Raw genomic sequence first — 25,972 nt, forward strand, 5'->3', positions numbered from 1 at the left:
CCATTATTACCAGAATTTGGCAATCTTCCGTTATTGAGATGGGCCATTTAGGGGGTAAGAGGGGGGTGAAGTTGGCACTGAATCGATTTGCCAGGATATTAGCAATATCCTTGGGATCAGTATATTTAATGCCATTCTGTTTTAGCTCAGAGCAGATCTGAACATTGCCATTTAGATTCTTGACATAGTTATAGAATGCCTTGTGGTTATCTTTGGAATCTTTGGCAATTTTATTTTTGTAACTAGCTTTGGAGGATTTTATGAGGGATCGCAGTTTCTTACTGAGGCTGGTAAGGGAGTTTTTTGCATCCTGAGATTTTCCTCTTTTCTGCAACAGTTTCTTCCTTTTGTTGTAAAGTTTGTTTATGGCAGGGGACCACCAGATTGGCTTCCTTTTTTTGGATGAGAGCATCTTGGTTCTATTTGGGATGGCACGATTCATGCGTGAGTGGATGTGCTCGTACAGTACCTTGGTGTAGGATTCAGCAGTTGGACTTTCAGTTCCCATCTGCATGGGTGTCATGAAGTTTGTCACTTCTGACTTGAGTAGCATGAAGTTGGCTTTGGAGAAGTTTTTATGGAGGATTCCTTACTGGGGGGGGGTGGGGGTGGGATGTGGATGTTAATGGTGATTAGCTTATGGTCAGACCTGTCTAACGAGGGAGTGACCATAGGTGTGGACCATCAATTTCCCATGTTGGTAATGACCAGGTCTAGGATATTGGAGCCCCTGTTGGGACTATGGATTAGTTGATCCAGGGCGTTGGAATTTATGAATTCCAAGAACCATTGGGCAAAGGTGTTGGTACATGAGTAGTTTTCCCAGTTAATGGCAGGGTAGTTAAAATCACCCAGTATTAGGGTGTTTGGTTCTATCTTAGTATTTTCCAGTATGTTTAGAAAGGTGTAGTGAGAATCTTGGAGTATGGTGGGGGATCTGTAGCGAGCTACAGTTTGGATTGCAGTCTTTCCTAGTGTTAGTTGCACCTGGAGAATTTCAGACGCATTGTGTTGGGCAACTAGCCTGGTGGTGTGAATATCCTTGGTGAATATTGACACTCCTCCACCTTTAGTGTTTCGGTCCTGGTTTGGTGGCCGAAAAGTGTGGTAAGAGTTGTAGCCTGGTATTGCAGGGGTGCTCTCTGGAGCCTTGAACCAGGTCACAGTTATTGCACAGATACTGATGTTCTCTATTTTTAGGAGTGCCTCGAGAGAGTGCAGCATTTTGAGGTTTAGACTTCTAGCATTGAGTAGCATTACCTTCACTGAATCGAAAGCTTTACCAGTGTCTAGACTTATTATTGATAGTTCTTTTTATTTTTATTTTCTATATCAGTTATTGGAAAATGTCTTATAATATTATCTTGTACTGCTCTGTTTATTATAAAGCCAACTTGATCTTCATTTATTAATCCAGGGAGTATATGATTTAGCCTTTTTGCTAATATAGACATGAAAATGTTGTAGTCTACCTTCAAAAGTGAGATAGGGTGATAAGCAGATGATACAGGATCTTTATCTGATTTTAAAATAGGTGTGTATCTTCAAGAGGGGAGAATATTAGCAGAGCTTTTTACTTCTTTAAAGACGTTCAATAAGGTTTTTAAAATATGATCAGGTAGCACTTTATACAATTCTGGTTTGATACCATCTAATCCTGGAACTTTGTTGGCTTTGACACATAATTTGGTCTTTAATTCTTTAAAAGAAAAAGACTTATCAGTTTTACTCTATTCATTAGTTAATTTATGATGTATATTTTTCTTCAAAAATATCAATTTGTTCATTATTATTTGTCTGTCTCTGTTTCATTAATTTATTCATAAGATTTATCAAAACATTGTAATGTCATTTAGATTCATTATTTTTGATGTTTTTTCCCCTCTTTATATGCACTCTCTTTAATGTGATTTATTTTGCTCATATTTTTTGATCTAATTACTATTTTGCATAGATTCTTTGGGTTTATTGAATAAGACTGTAGTTTAATTATTTCCAGATTGATTGAGATCTTGTCTTGAAGTATTTCCTGATATTCCTGATTAAGCTTTATTAACTCCATATTTGCTGCTTTGTCATTGGACTTTAAGATTAACTTTATCTATATTTGATTGCAGAGCAATCAAGACCTTGTCCTATTCTTTCCTTTTGCATACATACGAGTGTTTAACTTTACCAAATCAACAGGTTTTTAGGGTGTCCCATCTGTCACCTCCCCATTGTTATTGAATTCCATGTATTGATTAATTTCTCTAAAAAAGCAGTCATTGAAACCTCTTATTTTAATTGTGTATGCAGGTAATGTTTGACAAAAAAGATATTTGAGCTAAAGGTTAGAGTGAATGTAGTGGCATTGTGGTCAGACAAACAATAGAAGACTGTTAATACATCTTCTGTTCTTCTGTTTTTGAATAAAGCTCATTTTATACAAAATCTTTATCAATATTGGTTTGTGTTCCATATCTGAAGGAATAGTATGTATACTTTAAAGAGCTTTTTAGTTTTAAGTGTAAAATATTCCTTATATTCATTAAACCTGTATAGTGATTTAAATGTTTTGCTGTAGAAGATGGTCTGATTCTTTTCTTATTAGTAGTGTATTTACTTGATAAAATATAATTAAAGTCTCTAATAGATTTCACTTTGAATATAATGTCATAATGTCTAGATACCTCTTGGCTGTTTTGTATCGTATTCCAGGAATCTATTAAATATGTATGAGAGAGTAATGTTTTTATCTATTTCTATTACCACCAATCATTCTTATCAGAGTAAGTGTCAACTGTTTTAGTTAAATCTAGTTTTTTCTTCATGAGGGTAAGAATACCTCTTTTCAAACTAAAATGAGAACTTACTAGAATTAAATAATCAATTATTTGCAACCTGTCTACATCTTCAGTCAAACGATGTTTCTTGCAAGAAGACAAAATATCTGCTTTATGTAATGTTAAATACTTATTTAAACAGTTTCTTTTTAAGGGTTATTCAACCCATTAATATTTAGTGAAAGACATTTATATCTTGACATCTTTAAGAACAAATAGTTTAAAAACTAATGAACAATGGTTTAGTACAATGAATACAGATCTAACATATGTACAACTTGTTATGGACAAACATTCTAAAACTAGTATTAAAAGATCTAAGCTAAAAACATTTTTATCCTCTAACATGGAGTAAAAAATTCCTGGTTTGATGAAAATTTCGTACAAATCACATGCAAACAACCCCATATATCTACTTAATCAAATATCTTTGCTAATGCTTATGTAGATATAATAAAACATCATTAATAAAATAGAATACACTATAACTACACAAGTTGTGGTTCTAACAGACATAGAGAACTAAACAGTTAGCTTAATCTTATAAAGTCACATTTGAGATAGACATTTTACTTATAACAGTTGTCTTATTTCTTTGTGTGTTCATATTACTTACTAATGTGTTATTCATTACTTTCTTAAAATATGATCCCCCTAATTCTAGGACTTTTAAGTATCCCATCTACAAAATAACTAATAACTATATACATAGTGTACTACATTGATTATTATAATTTATTGCTGAACTGTTAAGGTATGTAAGACAACCTTTTACTTAAGCATTCTTTTATATTGTGCATAAAAGCTTGCTGTTCATGATGTCAGTGTTATCAAACATACCAATATCAAAAGTATCTGAAATAAGTGTTATCTTTATTACTGGCAATGTTAGCTTGGTATGCCAGTAATAAACTCTTGGTGAGATAAACTTAATTTAGTTACCTGTGCTTACATATCGCATATGTATGTTGTCAGTAGGTTAAAATGTTATTTATGTGAGCTATATTACCAAGGGATTTCAGGTTTATGTGTGCACTCTCCCTTCAGCTCCACACTAAGAACTTAACTATACATTTTTCTCCAGGGAGCTATGTGACCACATACATGTATATTATATATATATATATATATATATATATATATATATATATATATATATATATATATAAGCCTCACTGTCTCCATATAGTCACAATCAAATGTGAGTATGCAAGCATAAACATACGCACCCATGTCTAGTAGTCATCATGACATAATAATATAGGATAGGCTTCTGAGGTGTCTGTTACAAATCTAGAATGTTTACTTTGTTTTAAACCAAAACCTGTTAAACTTGTGCTATTTTCATTCAAATAATGTACTAACAGCTTATACAATCTTATAAAAAAGAAGTCATACAGCAGTTTATTTTTTGCAGCTGTTTTAAACTCCGTAAAGTTGCTGTTTAAAATGAGGGTGGGGAAGCTCTATGTATTCAAAAATAAATAAAACTTTCTGTAACTTAAAATGTATGCTGATCTTATTAAGGAAGCTTTCACATGATCCCTTTAGAGCAGTATTATATGGTTTATAAAGGTTGCTTTTGAGTAACCACCTTTTCCCTTGTTTTTCGTGCCCCCCCCCCCAGTCTTGCAGTTCATGTCACAAGTTGCCTAAGAGCAGAAGCATCTTTTGTTTCACTGTAGCAGTAATATTGAGTATAAAATAAAAAAAATCATGTTTACTCTGTGATCAATGTGAAGAAATCTTAAAAACCTTCCAATAATGTCCATTTTAATGTTCCATTCAAAAGTTCCCTTAATTTCCTGTTTCTGGATGTGTTAGAGGTCATGTAGCACTTCATGAGCTGTTCAAAATGAAACCAGGCTGCTGCGGAAACTCCAATAAGCTTGTGCTATTATGAAAAATACTTTCGAAACACTTTTAGACTTTAAGGGGAAAATGAGGTAAAAAGAGAGAGAAAAGTTAAAAGGACTCACAATTGCTCTGGGGTAGTCACTATCTATGTTAAAAAGATACTTTAACAGTTTTAGTGAAGAAACAAAGAAAAGAGTTCAGATAAGCCCCATTTAAAGTAAAATTCATTATGTACATGTTATTTAAGCATTTCTCCCACATTTAGTATGACTGCTGTTGATTATTCAAATGTTTACATTTAACAGGTAACGCCGACAGAATATATCTGCACATTTTCTTTCTCTTAGTACATTGTTTTAAATAAAACTTTTACTCTATATCAAACCCAGGCTAATTATCCTTACTTGTATGTCTTATTGATATTTAAATGAATAAATAAAGTGAACTATAAAACTTTAATCAGTTGTTTAAACTCTGGTTATATCAGATTACTAACTATTAATATAAGTATTACTTGTACTTTTACTCCATCTAGTGGTGAATCCGATGTATTTCAATAAGCAGGAAATTATTGCTTACTGAAACTATATTTTAATGCGAAAAAATGAAAAGTTTTACCTTTTGATGAAAACTATTCAGAAATGCATCAAAAATCAATTATATACTGTTATAAAACCATGCATTGTACAACAATATGTAATATTTTCATTTGTCCCAAAGTTATTAATTTACCAACTCCCTCTTATTTAATTAAACATGATCCCATCAATAGGGAAATCCATTCTAAGATTTCTTACCTATGTATTTCACCATAACTGTTGTACCCTTCCTCTCAGCCTTAACCCACTGTCATGCCCATCTTCATCTATATCTCACCAGTTCCTCTCACAAACAGACCTCATCCCTAAACAGTTATTTAGCCCCATTAAACATTCTATGTACTCCACACCTCTTCCAACCTTCCCCCACCGATAATCCCCATCGTAAACTGCTTCCATCAACTAGTAAGTCCCACAAGTATCTAATACTCACTAAAATCATCATTAAACTCAAAAAACTCTACCAGTCAATACTAAAAAAACCTCACAAGCTGTGGAGACATACACCCCAACCCAGGTCCAACCTCAAAAAGCATGCCAAATTTTAATCTAACCTACTCTCTTCTCCATAGGCATAAAACATCTCTTCTCATCCTAAATATGAGAAGTATCCTCAATAATATCCATGACCGACATGCCCTACTAGCTCTGTATAAGCCAGACATTCTCCTTCTGACTGAGACCTGGCTAAACCCCGATATTCACAAAAACGAAGTTACAGCTCCTTATCTACTGTAAGGACAGAGTAAACAAAAAAGGGAGGGGGGTGTAGCTATAATGTACAGGAATTACCTTATCCTCGAACAACTTGATATCACCATCCCAGATAGCAATAATGCCGAATTCATTCTATCCAAATTCAAATTGAACCCCAAAAATATATTAATATCATAGGAGGCTACATTCCCCCTGGAAACAATATTTCAATTATGGAAAACCTACTAGAATGGGTCTCAAACTCTCCACCTCAAGAAAGCATCATATTAGGTGACTTTAACATAGATTGGCTTAGCTATACTAGTCAGAATCCAACCACCCATATTAAACTACATGGATTTTCCCAAGTAATTAAATCCCCTACTAGAAATGACAAAAGAACCAAACACCAGTCCATTCTGGAGTGGATACTTACATCTCATCATTCCCTTACAGCCCAAGCTGGATATCTTCCAAACGTACTCGGTGACCACCAACCAACATGTCTACTAAGAGCCAAAACTCCACATATGAGTCAAGTAACAGATAAAGAAGTCAGGAACAAAAAGAACTTTAATCCCAATGCCTTTAACAATGACCTAAATAGTTGCAACTGGACCCCTTTAAAACAACTATCCCTTGATGATTCAGTGCAACACTTTAATTCAACCTTCCTAAACATTGTTAACCACCATGCTTCCCCCCCGAACCATCAGAATAAAAGCTACACATGCTTCCTGGTTAACTAAGCCCACCAAAACTATTCTTAAAGAAAGGAACAAAGCATGGGGTCAATATTGCAAAACAAAACCCAAATAGTAAAGCAGAAGTACTTAGAACTGCGCAACAAGGCCAAGAAACTCATCAAATTAGACAAAACCAACTATTACCAAAACCCATAAATTCTGGGGTGCAATCGATTCGGTATTGCGGCCTGGGAAAACTACTACCCCCAGACCCAAAACTGGTAACATTCACAGTAATATTCCCACACAGTTTAACAATAATTTACTGAGACTATCCAGGCCCTAGCTGATAACCAAATTAACACCACTCATCCAACCCCAGCAGAGACACCAACCATAATGGTAACACAAACTAGAGATTCACACACTAACTTTCAACCAGTATCTATCAAAACCATCCTAAAACTCCTTCAAAAGCTCAAACCTACCACCCTAGCTGCAGACAACATGCCTGCAGAATACCTCCAAATAGCAGCAACTGTCTTGTCACTCTTCTCAACAGATTAATCACAGAGTGCAAAATACCCCAACTATAGAAAACTTCCCATATAATCCCATTATACAAAGGAGGCAACTCATTTGAACTCAGTAGCTATTACCCCATTGCTATCTTACCGCCCTTATCTAAAATCCTAGAGAGGGTCATACACACTCAACTTATGAATTACCTCCTTGAAAACAAACTGCTATCCAAAAACTAGCACAGCTTCAGACCCCTCCACAGTACATCCACTGCACTTATTTCTTTCACCAATACCATTAATTATCATAGAAATCAAGGACAACTTGTCTCAGCCATATTTTTAGATTTATCAAAAGCTTAAGACATGGTCAACCACAGTAGACTCCTCAACTTACTTTCTACCCTTAACCTGAGTACCTCCTCCATCACATGGTTTAAGAGCTACCTGTCAGGTCGGCATCAGGTGGTAAAATGGCAAAACCAACTATCACCCCTACTACCAGTGTCATTAGGAGTACCTCAAGGGTCTAGGTCCATTACTCTTCACCAATCAACTCCCATCCTCCACCCCCAGGGCCACTGTTATTCAGTATGCTGATGATACCACTATCATATGTGCAGCCACAACTCCAGACCTCCTCCTCTCACAAACACAAAATGCTTTCTCACTAGCAGAAACCTGGTTCTCTAACCATCAGCTTATTCTCAACCCTAATAAAACTAAACTGCTTTTTTCTGCCCATAAAACTGCCCACCTAGCTGTCAATTTCTCAATCACCTCTAACAACAAAACTGTAATTATCCCAACTACCCACACCGAACTTTTAGGCATTGAAATTGATAACCTTAGATTTGACATCCACACTGCCCAAACCATCAAGAAAGTACATAAAAAACTAGGTCTGCTCTATCGTAACAAACAATTTCTCTCTAAACAATCTAGAATTACAGTAGCCAGGACACATCTATTATCCACCCTTCTCTATGCTTCCCCAGTACTAACCAACCTTTGTAAATCTGATCTTAACAGGCTAGAATCCTGTTACAACAAGATAGCTAGATTTGCCACTGGATCTACATACAGAACACATCACTGTATAGCCCTTAAAAAACTAAACTGGTTAGAACTCCCTCAACTATTGCAACTCAGTCAACTGTCACTAGCACATAAGCTGTACCACCACCCAGACAATGTCCCAGCCCTCCAACATCGTATACAACCTTACACCACAAAAAGAATTTTGAGATCTAATACTCTTAACCTTCTTGAGGTCACCAATTACAAAAATGAATGAGGGAAATCTCTCTCTAGCTACTGCATCTCCAAACTCTGGAACTCTCTACCAGCCACCCTCACATCAAATACCTCCACTATTCAATTTAAAAAACTCCTTCTAACCCATCTTTCTAACAAATGGCTATGCTCCTGTAACACCCCTGGGTAAAACGAAAGATACTACAAACTACTCTTCTCATCAAGTTTCTATTTTTAATGCGACCTTTTGAAAGCATTACAGCTTTATAAATTTACTGAATTTCTAAGAAATGGATCCATAGTTAATACTAAACTACTATGTAAAAATGTCCTAGGAAGTATAATCACATAGTACGGTAGATTCTTATTAATCCTTCTATATTTGCTTTGTATACTACTGTATTGTTTGTATGTTACTGCATTGTATGTAAAATGGAGCTTTTCTCCTCGGGCCTCCATTGTAAATGGACATGTTCAGTCGGACTTTCCCAGTCAACAAATGTATAATAAATTATATATATATATATTTGTCTTTTACTGTCCATTCACTTTTTGTAGCATATCTTTTCAGAGATGAGGTCCACTCCATTTCTTCAGTGGGATTAAGTAAGTTGTTTTTCTGTACAAAAGAAACCACATCCTCAAGGGTTTCAAATGTTTTTCTTCCTTTTGGCATACAAGTCTTAATTTGCTGGGCAAAGTAGATGTGTTTTTATTCCAGATTTCTTTATACTTTTCAGCAAGGGAATACTTTCTTTCCTTTTAGAAACAAGTAAAGACGAAAAGTCATTGTCAAATCTGATAAGGTTATCACCTATTTTTGATAGGTGATGCAGACCAGGCAGTTAGTTATTAGAGCCAAGTCTTTGTCGTGACTGGAAATGAATGTCACTATTATGGATCTTGGATTTGAAGTTTTCTTGTTTGAATTTGTTGTTGTCAGGGATCTTTGGACCCTCTGTATGCCATATGATAGGGTTTTGGGGAGGTTTAAAGTTTCTGGAATGCAAGTAGTTAAAAAGTTTACCATATCTTCTCCCTCTTGCTTCTCACGCACTTCCTATATCCTCCTATTGTTCCTCCTTGCCGTGTTTTCAAGATAATCTATCTTCTCTGCAAACTTGTTTTGTTTTAAAATGAATTCAATGTTACTTTTTCCTTCAGTCTACCATTTAAATCAGTGAGTGAGTCTTCCATGGCAGCTGTCTGAAGTTTTTTCCTGTTTAACTACTTTATTTATTGTCTACCTTAGAATCTAGTTTATCCAATTTTAAGAATAAGTCCTGAATACTATTGCTAGAATGCAGCTCCTTCTTCCCAGTGACTTCTTGAAGTGTTGTCTTAGAGTGACTCATTTTCATTTGATATTTTCAAACTGAAGTTTTGACAGGAAAATTAAAAAAAAAATGTTTTTTTTTCTCCAGACAGTCACAAATAGTTTTCAATTCTTTAGAAGGTTTTTTAGTGAAATTAAAAATTAAATCCTGTCAAAAATGTATAGGAGAAGCCAAGCAAAATTCTTGTGCCGTTAACTGCTTGCCATCTTGGTCACCCCCCACCCCAAGAGACACTACTCTTAGCCAAAGAACTTCCTATAACCAGGAGGTAAACATCTCTGCATTTTTTTTTGTCTTTGTCTCTCTCTCTCTCTCTCTTAAGCAAGCGTGTGTAGCCTCCTTCACTTGTGACGTGTGTGTATGTTATGTCCTGATATTGCATCTTCACAAGCCAACATTTATTTAAAAACACCAGCATTCCTGAGATATAGTCCACTTGCTTTTAAAGAGACAATCCCCTGATTCAAAGTATGTGCTGACTCTAGCAGTGTTATACACTGCATAATATTATGAAGTAACCCCTTGTCTTTAGTTCCCACACCATACAACAATAATCATATATCTGTATGTATTTATATATACATATACACACACATATATGTGTGTATGTTTGTGTATGTGTAGATATATATATATATATATATATATATATATATATATATATATATATATATATACACACACAAACACCCATACACAAACCCTGCCTTCACTTTTTTATTTCCCTTGGCAGTCAAGTAGTCTGTGGTTTTATTTTTCATTCCCTTGTAGTCAGTAGTGGGTGGGGCAGCAGAAAGGTACCCTGCTGAATTGTGCTGTTGCAACCCAAACTCTCTGCCTTTTCATCAGTTTGTATATGTATATCACAGACTTGACATACAGTTCCAGTTTAACTTGAGCAACATCACTCTTGGCAAGATGTTTTCCTGGGATGAACGATGTATGAACCAGCAGAGGAAGACCTTTGTTGAGGTCATTTCAATAGTTTATTGCAACAAAAGGAAGAAACTGTTGTCCAAGGGTAAAAAGGCACAAATTCCCAATTGGTAAAAGTTCCTCCTTAGCCTCAACAAACAAACTAGCTAACTAGTGAAAACCTCCAAACCCAATTATGAATCAAAACTAGCCTCCAAAACAAAGGGTAGCCACAAAGCCGCCTTCAGTCATGTCACGAACCTCCATGCCAAAACCCAGGCTTGTTCTGAATTAGTTCTTAATGGTGCCACTTATCCTGTTGACTTAGCCATCCTATCAGATAGGTACAGTGCCCCCCCAAAGGCCCATTCCACATCCTCAATACTTGTCCTGCACCTCACATCTCCATAGATTGTGTTGAAGTCCCCATCCATAGCAAAGAAAACTGTTTCTGTGGGTCCTGATAGTCGCCCAGACTGTATTCTGCACCATCTCCAGCAACAACTAACCTCACCATTAATCACCGTATTCAACCACAGCCTAAGTACAGGCTCCATTCCAGCAGAGTGGAGAACTGCCATTGTCATCCCCTTGCACAAAGGTGGTGCCACTACTAACACTGGAAACTATCCCCCCATTAGCTTGACAAGTCTGATGTGTAAAGCCATGGAGCGTATTATTATGGACCTCATAAACAAGGACATAGGCAATCTCCAAGCACTTGACCTCATCCAGTTCGGATTTGTCAAGGTCAGATGTTGCCTGTTGAACCTGGTTGACTCTTTTGAGACTGTCACCAAGACCCTGGATGAGGAAATGTCAGTACATACAGCTTACCTTGACTTGGCCAAAGCCTTTGATACAATCCCCCACTCTGGTATCATCAAAAGCTAACACAACTTGGCATAAATACCAATCTCATCAGGTGGGTGGTCAACTGCTCACCGATAGGACCCACAAGGTCAAAATAGGGACCTTCATCTCCGACAGCTGGCCTGTCACTAGTGGTGTTCCCCAGGGATCTGTCCTGGGACTCTTACTGTTTGGCATCTGTTTCTCAGAGGTCTAGGCAAAGACAAAAGGTCTGTGGCTGACCAAGTTTGCAGACAACTGTAAGTCAGGTGCTGTTATTGATTCCCCAAATGATGATAACATACTGCAAGAGGGGCTCACAGCAACAAATGACTGCTGCCAGTCATTGCCTTAAGTTAAACATAAAAAAATGTATTATCGTATCATTCAGCAAAAACATGCCCCCTACTGATTACACATCGACAACCCCCTAAGCATACAACCTGTGGTAAGAGACCTGGGTACACAGGTTGACAACAATCTCACATTCGACCATCATGTAGCGGCAGTGGTCACAAAAACCTTTTACTTGGTTCATCTCATAAGTAAAGGGATTGCATCCAGAAAAAAAGGAGGTTATTACCTCTCTGTATTCCTTCCTTATTAGGCTAATAATGGAGTACAATGCCTCGTTTAGTATGTACCTCTCCAAACACTTGCACAAGCTGGAAAGGCCACAGAAATACCTCACAAAGAAAATCCATGGCCTCCAACACCTGTCCTGTGTCTTGCCTACAAGGCAGTTTCAGACTCTACCCTACTAGAGATGCTCCATATCCGTAAGTCCTAACTCCTAGCGCATTACCCGATTGAAAGGCCTAAATCTAATATGCAACATTAACAAAATCTGTAGTTTGTCTCCCAGATGCTCCCCCTTGTCTGGAATAGACTCCCCATACACGTCAAACAGAATATGCCACTGGTCCTCTTCAAGCTCTGCCGTGATGAGTGGATGGGAAAGAACAAATTTTGTCCCAGGGGTTCCACCTTCCACCTATGTCCCTCATTGATGGGGGTGGCAGTTGCTGACTGAGGTTTCTTGTTTGGGGATAAACTCTTGGCTAGGCTTGTAAGGGCCCCAGGGCCACTAGCCTGCTAACCTCCTATGATCCTATTGCAACCTTATTTTTATAAGTACTCCCTTTCAACAAATCCTGCTTTTGTAAAGATCTTTTCTGTAAAACTACAAAGAAAACCTTGTTGTTAAAACATTTCCTTATTTATTTATTTGACATTTTTGTCTAACTGAGCCAGAACCCATTTTTAGGGGAGAAAAGCTCCGGAGTATGACAAACATTCTAAGAATACATAGACTGAAACATAAATTGTGACATCGCTTATTTGTGTAAGCAAGAGATGAAATATGGTGGAAAATTTAGGAAGCTAAAACTTGGTCATATTTGAGATAAGGAAGTTTACAGGAAAAACATGGTAAAATTAGTAAGTATTGATGACTGAGCAGATGTAGAGTTGTTGCTGTTGTCCTTCGGCTTTTCCCAGTTAGGGGTCGCCACAGCGGAACTCCGGTCTGCAAATGATTGGCAGTAGATTTTCACGGTGCCGAGTTGCCAGCTCAACACCCAACCTTCAACGAAGGCACGCCAATTCAAGCATGTCTTTTGGAATGCCACTCGACCCGCGGGGAGGACATGCAGACTCCACATAGAAGGCACTCCCCGCACACTAACTGCGAATCGAACGGGAGAACCTCTTACTGTGAGGCAACAATGCTACTGCTGCACCACCGTGGGATGTAGAGTAGTAATACAAATAAAAAGCATATAATGTGGAGAGAGATAAATAAGGTGTTATGGGGAATATTGGCAGAGATGTTAACATAATAACAGGCAGGAGGGGGGTTATGTAGGGTTTCCTGATTTTTTTTTAAAAATGTCTAACTTTTTAAAAATATAAGGAACTGACTGAAGTTCCTCACAGTGTGTAAGGGATGCATAGCGATATCATTTAGCAGAAAAGGCACAAAACACGATTAGTAATATTCCTGTAACACTGGAAGTATAGTTCCCATTTGGTTTGCTCCTAATCCAGAAAGCATCTTTTGTAAATTTGCATGATGTGAAAAAATTAAAATGTTGTAAATGTAACAGATGAGTTGCAGGACATTTTCACATGAACATCGTCAATGAGGATTAGTCAACTGTTTCCAGAGCACTGCATTCTTCCACTAATCATCATTACTGTAAGCACACTTATTTAAATGCTTGTCCTCTGATGGGTTGTTGCCCCATTCAGGATCAGTTCACACATTTTGCCCACTGAGTTCTGCGATAAGCTGTAGCATGACTCTAAATTGGATTAAACAGATTATCAGGGAATGAATTAGTGAAAGAAAAACAAAATTGGTGTCATATGAAAGGGGTCTCGGAAGACACTATTAGATAACCTTTGCAAGAAAAATAGTCAGCGAAAGCCATGGTGAAATCCTCTCTTTAATCGAAATAAGTGGTGACTTCAAGAAGTATTTGATATGCCTTAAGTGTGTGTGTGTGTCTCTTTTGGCTTTTCCCGGTTAGGGGTCACCACAGCGGAACTCCGGTCCTCTAATGATTGGTAGTGGATTTTTACGTACTGGGTTACCAGCCCTGATGCACAACCTTCAACGAAGCCATGCCCCATTCACGTATGCCTCCACACAGAAGACGTTCTAGCTGAGAATCGAACTTGCTATGAGGCGACAATGCTACCTCAGCACCACCACCGCAGTTTCTGATGTGCCTTAAGTACTATATTATTTTGTTTCTTGTAGTATCACGAGTTATAATATGCATTTCAGTCTCAGACTGGATCAGAACTGCCTTTGTTATGATTGCATGAAGCCATGTCATTTGAGTGAATGCATTTAATTGTGTTTTCTGAGAAGTGTTTTGGTGCTCTTGAGAAAAGAAAAACAGTTTGCATAGATGTATGTGTTGATACTAAAATTAGATGATACTCTGTTTTTTTAAGTAACAAAAAACAGTTTTGTAGTAGTTTTGATTGGTATCATAGAATGATGTGGAAACACTCCGCCTGTGTTGTTTCCTTATTCATGCTTCCTGTAGACCCATACCGGTAACATATCTGGCTGGCTTGCTAAATATTCAGGTAGTAATACTGCCTAGGCCACTATGCACCAGCACGTAGGTCATTAACAGATAATGTGATGTCTAAAATGTTGATAGTGGATTCATTGTTTTCTCTTTGCCTTTCACCAGAAGAGAAATATATTACAGTGCAGCCCTACAGCAGTCAGGGGAAGGATGAGATTGGATTTGACAAAGGAGTCACAGTGGAGGTAATTCAGAAGAACCTGGAAGGGTGGTGGTACATTAGGTAAGTTCCCTTAATTTTGAATGCCTCTTACATCTTATTGCATTGTAAGCCTGTTATAATAGCTTCATTGTTCTACTATTTTACTGTCCCATTTGTCTGATGCTTCTCTTCTTGGTCGTTCCTTTATGCATGTATTTTTTTTTTCCCAAAATATTTTTATTCATTTTATAACACAATAACTTAACAGTATAGTAACAAGAAAAAACAAACTATATACAATATCCATAACAACTAAAAAAGCAATATACATAGGAGAACACTTAGTATTTCTCTAACAGATTAGACAATTTTGTCCAAGTAATTAAATGGTGAGTTGTGTTCTTAGTCCTTGCTTTTATAGTAGCAATCTCATTCTTACAAATGTATTTCACAAAATGAATAAACTCAGTTTTAAAGACAGGAGTAGATTGGGATTTCCAATTTTTAGTAACAATTTGCCTTGCTATAGAGAGGATAGACCATAGCAAAAATGTTTGGTTTTTAGGAATGACTTCAGGAACAGGAACGTTGAAGAGGGTAAGGGAGTTAGAAATTATACAGCTCTCATTCCATAGAGCTTTACAAAGATATTTGAAGTCTAACCAAAATGGGGAAATTATTTTGTAATTAACAAACATATGTATCCAGTCAGCATCGGGGTGTCCACATCTCCAGCATTTCATTTCATCTTTCTTGTATAGTATTGCTAGTCTATGTGGGGTGAAAAAACATCTATGTAAAAATGTCCATGTGTATACATGCCAGAACAGGGAAGATGTGGATTCCTTCACCAACTGTAAACAAAGTTTGTTTATATTTTTCTGAGAATACTTCTCTATTAACTTCACTTGAATAATTCCAAAAAGAAACATCTGTTTTGATAAAATCATTTCTGTGAATTTTATAAATAACAGATATGGATGAAGTGTTCTTGGGTGAGCTGTTAATAATTGTTGAGATAAAATCCAAGATTTTTAAGTTACTCTTATTGTATCCCTCTAATGACCGTACCAGCTTAGTATGTATAAAATCCTTACAAGTTTGAATGTCCAGCCAATTGCAGTTTTGCAAACAATATCTGCTGATCAAATAGTTTGCAGAACTTATTTTATTAGCTGAGAGAAATCGATTGCAATATAATAGGTCACCCTTCATTTTCTGAGTATCACAAGATATCAAGCATTCATTTGTGTAAGAAAGAGGAAACATAATTATTAATACATTCTTAATTGATTAGAAAACATAAGCTTTTTAAACAACATCAATATTTGGTTTATAAGATGTGTGACAAGTTTTGACATTTCACTTTGAATGTATATTTTTAAAATCCATATAAAGATGTTTGTATATATTTGAGTATATGGTTCAAGCAATGTCCTATTACTATTAAGAAGTAAGGTTTCATTTATTTATTTCCAGTATGGTGTATAAGAAGTATTATTCCAAAGCAACACTATGTTAAAAAATGCGGAGTTTAAATAAAAATCAGTATTTGGAAACCCTATACCTCCTTCATCCCAGCTTGTAGTGTGCCAGAGAAGAGAAATTCTTGTTTTTTGGGATACCAAAGGAAGTTAAGTAATACGTTATTAATTTTCTGTTTAATTTTGACAGATGGGGGAATTGTTAGAGCTTGGCCAATGAATAAGATTTTAGGTAACAGTATAATTTACAGTAAAGTTAGTCTGTCTTCAGATGTGAAGAAGAAAGAGTCTGTTCCAGCTTGTCTGTTAGACTAGTAATTGAGTTTATAAGTTGTTGGTAATTAGATGTGAATAATTTTTTATAATTATATACAATAATGATACCTAGATATTTAATATGTGTGCCCTCTCAGTTTGTCTCTTTTTGATCTAAGTTTCATAGTAACATTTGTATTCATAAGGAGTGCCTGAGTTTTGTTGTGATTGAATTTTATACCAGAGATGTTTGCAAAGAAATCTAGATTATGTAATAGGTGAGCTACTGAATTTTCATTATCATTAGAAGTTATTAGCAGGTCATCAGCAAACAGTTGTATCTTGGGGGATATTTTTTCTGACACTATAGCTTTTAACGCTGTCATCATTTCTTACATAATTTGCAAGAGACTCAATAGCCAGGGCAAAGAGTAATGGGGAGAGGGGGCACCCCTGTTTAGTACATCTTAATATTTTGAATGGGCTAGATAGATAAGATCTAATTTTTATGTAGGCTATGGACTTTTCATATAGTTTTTTAATTAATCCTTTAAAGTTTAGGAAGAAATTTTATTTTTGCAGAGCTTTAAACAGATATGGCCAACTTATGGAGTCAAAAGCTTTATCTATATCAAGACTTAAAATAGTAAGCTCATTTTTTTCTTGTTTACTAAGTCTATTAAGGACAATAATCTAATTACATTGTCTTGTACCTTTCTGTTTTTGATAAACCCAGTTTAGTCTTCGTGAATTAATATTGAAAGAATATTATTTAATCTGTCTGCTAAGATATAGACATGAATATCTTGTAATCAGTGTTAAGCAAAGAAGTTGGCCTGTATGATGTGCAAAGGTTGGGCTCTTTATTTGGTTTTAAGATGGGAGAGATGATGGAATATTTCCAAGAGGGAGGGATGTTTGCTGTAGTTTTAACTTCTTGGAATGCATTGAGTAAGATTTTCAAGATTTTACCAGGTAAGAGTTTGTAAAATTCCAGAATTAGACCATCCAGCCTTGGTGCCTTTTTTGTCTTAAGATTTTTTATTTGTTCTTTTAATTCTTTAAAAGAAAAGGGTTTGTCTATGTTATTAACATTGTGTTTGGATAGCTTCTTTAGAATATTATTAGGAAGAAAGTTGTCTATACTTTTTGTTAAAACTCGTAGATGAATTGTTATTATTCTTGTAATGTTTTTTGAAACATAAGATATTTTTTAGATCTCTAACTTTGATAGTCTGATTATTTCTAGTGTATATTATTTCTTTTATATGACTATTTGTGTTTAAATATTTCGATCTAATTGCAGTCCTGTGCATACTCTTGGGATTAATTGAGTGGGATTGTAATTTGATTTTTTTCCAGATTTTTTGATATTTTAAGCTACATGATATCCTGATATTCATTGTTCAGTTTACGTATGTCAACTAATGCAGATTTGTCATTTGATGTAAGTTTTAGTTTTAGTTCATCAATTTTTTTTGTATGTCTACCAGTTTTTATCCCATTCTTTCTTTTTATTTATATACCAACTTTTGAGCTTACCATGTAAGACTACCTTTAAAGTATCCCATAGGATAATATCTGAAACCTCTCCATTATTACTGATGTCTAGGTAAAGCTTTATTTCATCTATAAACCATTCTTTAAATCCTTATACTGTTACTAGATAAGCAGGCTAGTCTTTGGCAGAAGCTTAAGTGTTACATTGAAGCTGATAGCATTGTGGTCAGACATAGGGCATGATGTCAACATTACATTATCAGTTTTGCCCAGTAAAGAACTGGTTGCAAAGACTTTGTCTATGTTGGTCTGTGTGCCAAATCTGTAAGAGTAGTGAGAATACTTCAGGGAGGATAATTTTTATACTGTCAGTGTCTGTTAGGTTTCTGTCTTTTATGTAGTTGTTCAAGTGCTTGGCAACAGGGGACATCTTGAAGGGCTTAGAGCTTGTGGTATCAGTGGGGGACAAGATACAATTAAAATCACCTGCTAATAGTAACTCACCTTTAGACTTTAATGTTATGGTGTCCAAATGTTTTTTTCAGTTTAGTCGCAATACCCAGTATCTAGTAGGTGTTTGCAAAAGTGTACATCTTTTTATCTAGTTTTAGTATGACTAAAGCAAGCATACCCTCATTCCTTGAGTATGAGTCAACTATTTCTGGAATTCTCATTGATTTTCTGTGTAAAATTAGGACACCTCTTATTTTGTGGTTGTAGTTTGAACTTACCAAAATCTTATAATCCTTAAAGGTTAATCTATTTAGATATTACATTACTAAGTGGGATTCCTGAATGAATGCAAAATCTGCTTTATGTAGCATTAAATATTTGTTGACACTATTGACATTAATAGATTTAATGTTAAATATTATCATTTGATGGAGACTGCCATTATAAGTGAAATTGAAAAAGTGCTTTCCGTGATTCATTATGTCAAATACATTTTTTAAAACTGTTATGGACAATTTAAAAACTCTAAATTTGAAAATAAAACTGTATACTTTAACTTTCTGCATGGACAAACTATATACAGGCTTACTATATTTCTCATTGAAGCCACAAACTAACTCAACTATATACAGACTTACTATATTTCTCATTGAAGCCACAAACTAACCCTCTCATGACATCTACTGGGAATTCCTAGCTACTGCATGTTAATAGCAAGCAGAAGGGAAAAGCGCATGTACATTAAAAACATACAAAAGGAAAATTTCAATTCAATATACTATGTAAGCATGAACTAAGAACATGAAGCTATATACAATTTTTTAAAATTATTTTTATCTAAACAGATTAAGATAAATTGATTAATCCTAACAATAATTTGTTGTTACTAGTAGATACAGGACTGCAATGTGATTAAAGCAGACAGGAAAAAAGATGCATTTAAAACTCTCACTGTCAGAAACATATTTGTAATTCTTATTTAAATATAAATGTAATTCAGATTAAATAAATCACTATTTGTAGTAAAACATGCTTATAAGACTTTTAGATAAAAAATTGCTAAATGAATGAAAACACAGTTCAAATGATCCTTCTTGAATCTGACGTTTTTTTTAGAAGGTGGAGCAGTGAAGTTTATATTGTTGTCAGTACAGTGGGGAGAAGGGGACAGCAAACTGTTAGGGGGCATGATTGGCAAGTACTGATCGTGTATTATGAGCGTTCAGAAGTAAATGCTGGTGTTACATTTGAGGTTATAGCTAAGTGTTTTAGCACTCCATGTGTGGCCTAAACTGTAGTAGCTGCTTATAGGATAGAAGAGCTATTTTTATCCTTCTTAACTTAAAGTTGAGGGGAGCATCAGAAAAGTTAAGTACACCTGTGGTTGTCTGTCAGGATTCCTGCTGATAAAGTGGTGTTAGCTGAGGTCATTTTGTCGTGTATAGTTCATAAAATGTTATCTCTGGTAATGCTGAATCATTTGCTCACTTCATACCTTTGCACTTAAAGTGTATTGCTACACTTCGAGTATATCACAACACACAAATGTGTTACCTACCAAGATGCATTTTGCACTGGTTGTTTCATATTTATTTGTGCCGTGTTTTGAATAAAAAGCTTCATTAACATTTTAGTCAAACCATAGCCCATATAAATTTAGAATTTCCCCCAGTGATGTCAACAAAGAATTCTTCCATAGAATTTAATAAACTTTAATGGACATGCTTCTGCGCCTGTGCAGAATGCGTCCTTTAAAGTCTATGGATGCATTTCATGTTTTCACTGAGTTGGTGTCACTGTGAATAAAGATCATCTTTAACTTTCAGTGGCATCAGTGTGAGGGAAAACAAATTTAACCAGTGCAGAAATTTAATAATTTGTAGAGGGAAAAACGTTCAGCGATCAGGCGAAAATGCTAATCAGAGCTTTATGTGCAACATAGGATTGTGCTAAAAGGTAAGAAGCCACTGTATAGCTGAACATATTCATGAAGGTTTGTGACATGAATGGCCATATTGCAATGGAAATACATTCTAAAGATAAGGAAGCCAAAAGAACACTAGAGGATTTTATTATTGTGCTAATTTCTAAATTTCCCATTTTATGAAGGATATAATGGTTGTACAACTAAGTTCATAAAGAAGTGACCAACATGTTAATTAGAATGGGAGGACACTTTGACAGCAAACTCTTATGTCATGTCTGAGGACAAAGACAGTAAAGGAAGAAGATGATATGCAGTTGTCAGTTATGACAAGGTGTAAGGAGTGCCACACAGAAGAGGAGATGACAAGGTGTTAGGAGTGTCACACAGAAGAGGAGACGGGAGGGAAGTCAGATCACATATTTCTGAAAGTGGGAGCACTTCTTCTGGATAAAACCCATGGAATAAACTTCTGCAGGGTGTAATGAAGTACTAAATTTTATTTAAATAGTTTGCATAATATTTTAGGAACAAAAGTGCAAACCCTAGAACCATGGCAACTTCAGACTAATACAGAACACAACCATGAGCCATCAGCTATCAACATAAAAAAATGTATGAACTATAGTACATTTTTCTTCAACATCAATATCTTCAGAATTTTTTTTTTATTATATAGATTTTTAGCCCTTACATGATATACAAAGAGAGAGAGAGAATGGTTTAATAATACACTTTTCATTATCCATTAAAATATTTAAACACTGGTTTCCATGGCTGTACAGATACAAAGTACTTTAGTGAAACCTTTAACAGAGTTGCCCCTCTTCTCAGTTTCTGCACTCCTGTTGCTCATATTTGCCCAATTTCTACTATTTCAATTTCATTCCTTCCTTTTCAGATTAGAATTAATCACCACACACCTTCCTTTTTTTAGCACAGTTATTCCTCAAGAAAACCCTTTGCTCCTTTCTCCTGTTCCCCGCATTACTCATTCGACCTTCCACTTGTTTTTGTATGTTCCGTGGCAGACCATCTCATTGTCAGTAATGTTTTACCTGTACGGCCCTGTCATGATCTGCCTCTCTCCAGTTAATACAGAGGACAAAGTTCCAGAAGTCTTGCTCAGTGTAAGCGACTTACTGTGGTGTTTGCCTGCCCTGACACTGAAAATGCCTTCTTTCAACCTAGTTTTAAGGAAAAGAACCTTTAGAAAGTAAGGCCTTGCCAGTTTCAGTTATCTACTCAGTATAGTTGCACTTCCCAAAGCCTTCTGTAAACCTCAAGAATTTGCTAATAAATGTTTACTGTAGGAAATATCTGCCTGTGATTTCAGTATGTGCACTAACATTGATTCCTTTATTTGGGAGACTTCATTTCTTTGAATTTGTGTGATTTTGGAGTTGACATAAGTTTAGAGAGGGTGACAGGGCTTCTCTCTTTGAAAAAGCACAGTTTAATTGTTTGATAATACGTGTTCATCATTTTAGTTCTTGCTGAGTTATAACTCAATCATTCAGAGTGAAAACATCTAAACAGCTGCATTAGAAATGAGTTGGACCTTGCCTTATTTATTTGGAAAGTTGTTTCCCTCGTAGCTGTAATTGCATTTGATTTAGAGAGAATAGGTAGTTCCCTGTAGGCCTTTCTGTCTGGTAGGAGCTTTGGTCTGGATTTATAGACATGGTCCCCAGTTCCGTACTTGTGCATGGTGGTGCACAGTTCAAGGCATCTGTCATAGTCTTGCACAGCAGATGGACCATACTCCTTGATGTTCACAACCAGGTACATAGTGGGGATGGAAACTGAATTCCACGTTATTTCTATGTTTTGGGCTGCTTTGCAAAAGTGGGGCTGGGATTTACAGAAGCCCAGCTGCAGATATACAGTACAAAAATTAAAAAAATAATGCAACATCTGTCAGTCTTGTAGCAGTGATATGCTGTTCAGCTTAACATAAAAGATCATAACTTGCAAAGAGAGAAAACATACAAGTACATTTTGTAAAAGGGGTGCATTGGCATCCATTGGTGTGCAGTATATTACATGCAGGTACACTGTCTTAACTATACCTAGCAAACCAATATGAGCAGTTTCTCAACTGGATGCCCCCCCCCCCATCCTCATAAGTAGATATGGTAATGTGATGTCCTCTTCAGTCATGGGTAGGAATCACTTTTGACCATGGCTGCAGAGTATTGCATTTGACAACCTTCTGCAGTTGGTGAAAGCTGTCGTCATACCAGTTTGTCTTCCTCACCCTTTACCTATCCAGTGTCTGCTGTCCATTGTCCCCACCAAATGAGCACTTGGTACTCACTGTAGTGAGCATGCTGCGCCTGTAGGGTTGCAGACTTTACAGACATATAAAAATGTTTTCCTTGTCACTGCTGCACCTAGCATGTATGTGTAACGTGCTCCCCAGAGTTACCACATCATTAGGCTGGGTCACTGCTGCACCTAGCATGTATGTGTAATGTGTTCCCCAGGTCACTGCTGCACCTAGCATGTATGTGTAATGTGCTCCCCAGGTCACTGCTGCACCTAGCATGTATGTGTAATGTGCTCCCCAGGTCACTGCTGCACCTAGCATGTATGTGTATTGTGCTCCCCAGGTCACTGCTGCACCTAGCATGTATGTGTAATGTGCTCCCCAGGTCACTGCTGCACCTAGCATGTATGTGTAATGTGCTCCCCAGGTCACTGCTGCACCTAGCATGTATGTGTAATGTGCTCCGCAGGTCACTGCTGCACCTAGCATGTATGTGTAATGTGCTCCCCAGGTCACTGCTGCACCTAGCATGTATGTGTAATGTGCTCCCCAGGTCACTGCTGCACCTAGCATGTATGTGTAATGTGCTCCCCAGAGTTACCTCATCATTAGGCTGGATCACTGCTGCACCTAGCATGTATGTGTAATGTGCTCCCCAGGTCACTGCTGCACCTAGCATGTATGTGTAATGTGCTCCCCAGAGTTACCACATCATTAGGCTGGGTCACTGCTGCACCTAGCATGTATGTGTAATGTGCTCCCCAGGTCACTGCTGCACCTAGCATGTATGTGTAACGTGCTCCCCAGAGTTACCACATCATTAGGCTGGGTCACTGCTGCACCTAGCATGTATGTGTAATGTGCTCCCCAGGTCACTGCTGCACCTAGCATGTATGTGTAATGTGCTCCCCAGGTCACTGCTGCACCTAGCATGTATGTGTAATGTGCTCCCCAGGTCACTGCTGCACCTAGCATGTATGTGTAATGTGCTCCCCAGGTCACTGCTGCACCTAGCATGTATGTGTTACGTGCTCCCCAGAGTTACCACATCATTAGGCTGGGTCACTGCTGCACCTAGCATGTATGTGTAACGTGCTCCCCAGAGTTACCACATCATTAGGCTGATCCATGTTTATAAATTGTGATCGAGGTGTGACTGCATACTGAACATGGTGTTCACAGCTACTTTATATAACTGTGCGTTATGTTTTAGCTGGGGTGGGTTTTTATCCATTTTTACAGTTCAGTAAAATAAGGCATATTTCAGTCATTTTAGGATGTTGTACCTTAATGTAGTCCTTCACATTTTCTCATTTTCGTCTTTATATATTATATGTAAGTTGCTCTCTCAACAAACTTTTCCCAGTTGTGGTATTTCCTACTTGTTTGAATTTTCAGTTTCCTGTTAATTTGTATCTGAATTGAACCTTAGTCCTTTACTTGTAAATATAAAAACTTCAAAAATATCTAACTAGCACCTCTCAGGTTGCCATTGCTAGAACCCATCTTCTATCAACACTTCTGTATGCTTCCCCAATTCTTACCAACCTTAAAAAGACAAATTTAATTAAACTTGAAACATGCCACAATAAAATAGCTAAATTTGCAACCGACTGCCCACATCATACCCACCACTGTCACTCCTTAAAAAACTCTCCTGGTTAGAACTCCCACAACATCTGTCCTATAGCCAGTTAACCTTAGCACACAAACTAATGTATCAACCTGAAAAAAACCCTGCCATTCTAAATATTCTGCCACCCCATACTACAAATAGAAGTCTTGGTCAGCAAGTAAATCTCTACAACAAGTGTCCAAATCTAGTAATATGGCAGGAGACTCCCCGTTTGCTCATCATGTAGTAACAAGGTTGGAATTCACTACCTGACAGCACCAGAACCAACACAAATACCAACCAATTCAAAAGGATTCTTAAAAATGATCTTAATGACACTTGCCTTTGCTCCTGTGCTACTCCAAGCTAACTAGTTTTAATAGTTCTGGTCATACATTTTCTTCTTCCCTGGCCATCTCGTAATCTGTCTTCTCTCTCATGTCTAGGTAATCTCTAGCCTCATCCTTTTCTATCCAATTTCCACCTACAAACACTCAGTTTACTTTGAGAAACTACAATATCTGCAGTATAATAAGGAATTATAGTAGATGATTGTATAATACAAATGTCAGCTACAATAGTATAGAATATAATTTCTGGTGTACTGTATGTCTTATATATTTTTTATATAATTTCTTGTATAAATTGTGTATAATTTCTATATGTGGAGCTCTTCTCCCCGGGCCTCCATTGAAAATGGGTCTTACCTCAGTTGGACTTTCTGGTAAACAAATTTAAGTTAAATAAATAATTCCATTTCTCTTGTCAGTAGCTCTACTATTTTGTTCTGTATTTAGGTCAGTTTTGTTGAAGTCCTGACTACTGGAACTTCTGCTGCAGAAAGCCAGGGGTTCCAGGCCAACTTCCATAGCCTGAACACCCTTTCCTCTTCAGTAGTGGAGACACTATCTCCTCTGGGATGTCTTGATGTGTCCAGTACAAAACAAGTGTCTGTCTGCACCATATTAGATCTCTGTTGCCACACACTGCAATGCATATGTCATAGTTTTGATGTCCCTAGCCCATTGTGTGTTGCCCTGCTCTGGAGTTCAGGACAGATAAGTACTCCTCGGGAGAACTTCCTTATCTCCTTTCTAGTATTTTCTTATATTTCTCTGGTTAGACAGTATTTTTTTTCATGTTGATATGGGACATATGTCAGGGCCTAAGAAGGCTAAGTTCTGTTGTGGTTGGCAGATCCCCCGGGAACACCTTCCCAACCATTGTTTGCTTTGTTTAGGCACAGACCATTACATTGAAGACTGTAGGGGCTGTCAGAGGTTCACTTCTAAAATGCTTAGAAGTAGGCAGCATTTACTATAGAACTATTTGGACAGGAAGAGACTTTTGTGGCCTTCAACCACTGAGCAGTGGCAATCTCACTTTTGTCTTCTGCCTCTGACATCTAAGAAGCATCTTAAGGAGAAAGCATTGTGTGTTGTGAGTGAAGTTGCTCAGGAAACTATTCAGCTCAGGGGTGTAGACTCCGTTGTGACACTACTGCAACCCTTGAATGTTACTTCTGATTTTCATGAGTTCTTTGACAAAGTTGCTTTGGAGGCTGTCATGCCAAAGGAACAAAACACATCCCCGATTAGACAACCAGAGTTTGGCAATGGATTGGATCCTCATTCCTGGGTGTCTATTGCCAAAGCATGTTTCACAGTTATTG

General features: G+C 36.8%; 1 protein-coding gene across 1 annotated transcript in view; it reads left to right on the top strand.

Annotated features, from left to right (window-relative positions):
• SH3PXD2A (SH3 and PX domains 2A) overlaps positions 1–25,972 on the top strand; it is a 593,326-nt gene that overhangs the window by 378,470 nt on the left and 188,884 nt on the right. Inside the window, exon 4 of the mRNA XM_044055559.1 lies at positions 14,761–14,878. Within this exon, the coding sequence (XP_043911494.1) occupies positions 14,761–14,878 (118 nt within the window). The remainder of the gene's footprint in view (positions 1–14,760; positions 14,879–25,972) is intronic.

This window comes from Protopterus annectens, chromosome 14.part0 (assembly GCF_019279795.1).
Source record: "Protopterus annectens isolate FY-2018-M chromosome 14.part0, PAN1.0, whole genome shotgun sequence".
In the NCBI taxonomy this organism is placed as follows: Eukaryota; Metazoa; Chordata; order Ceratodontiformes; family Protopteridae; genus Protopterus; species Protopterus annectens.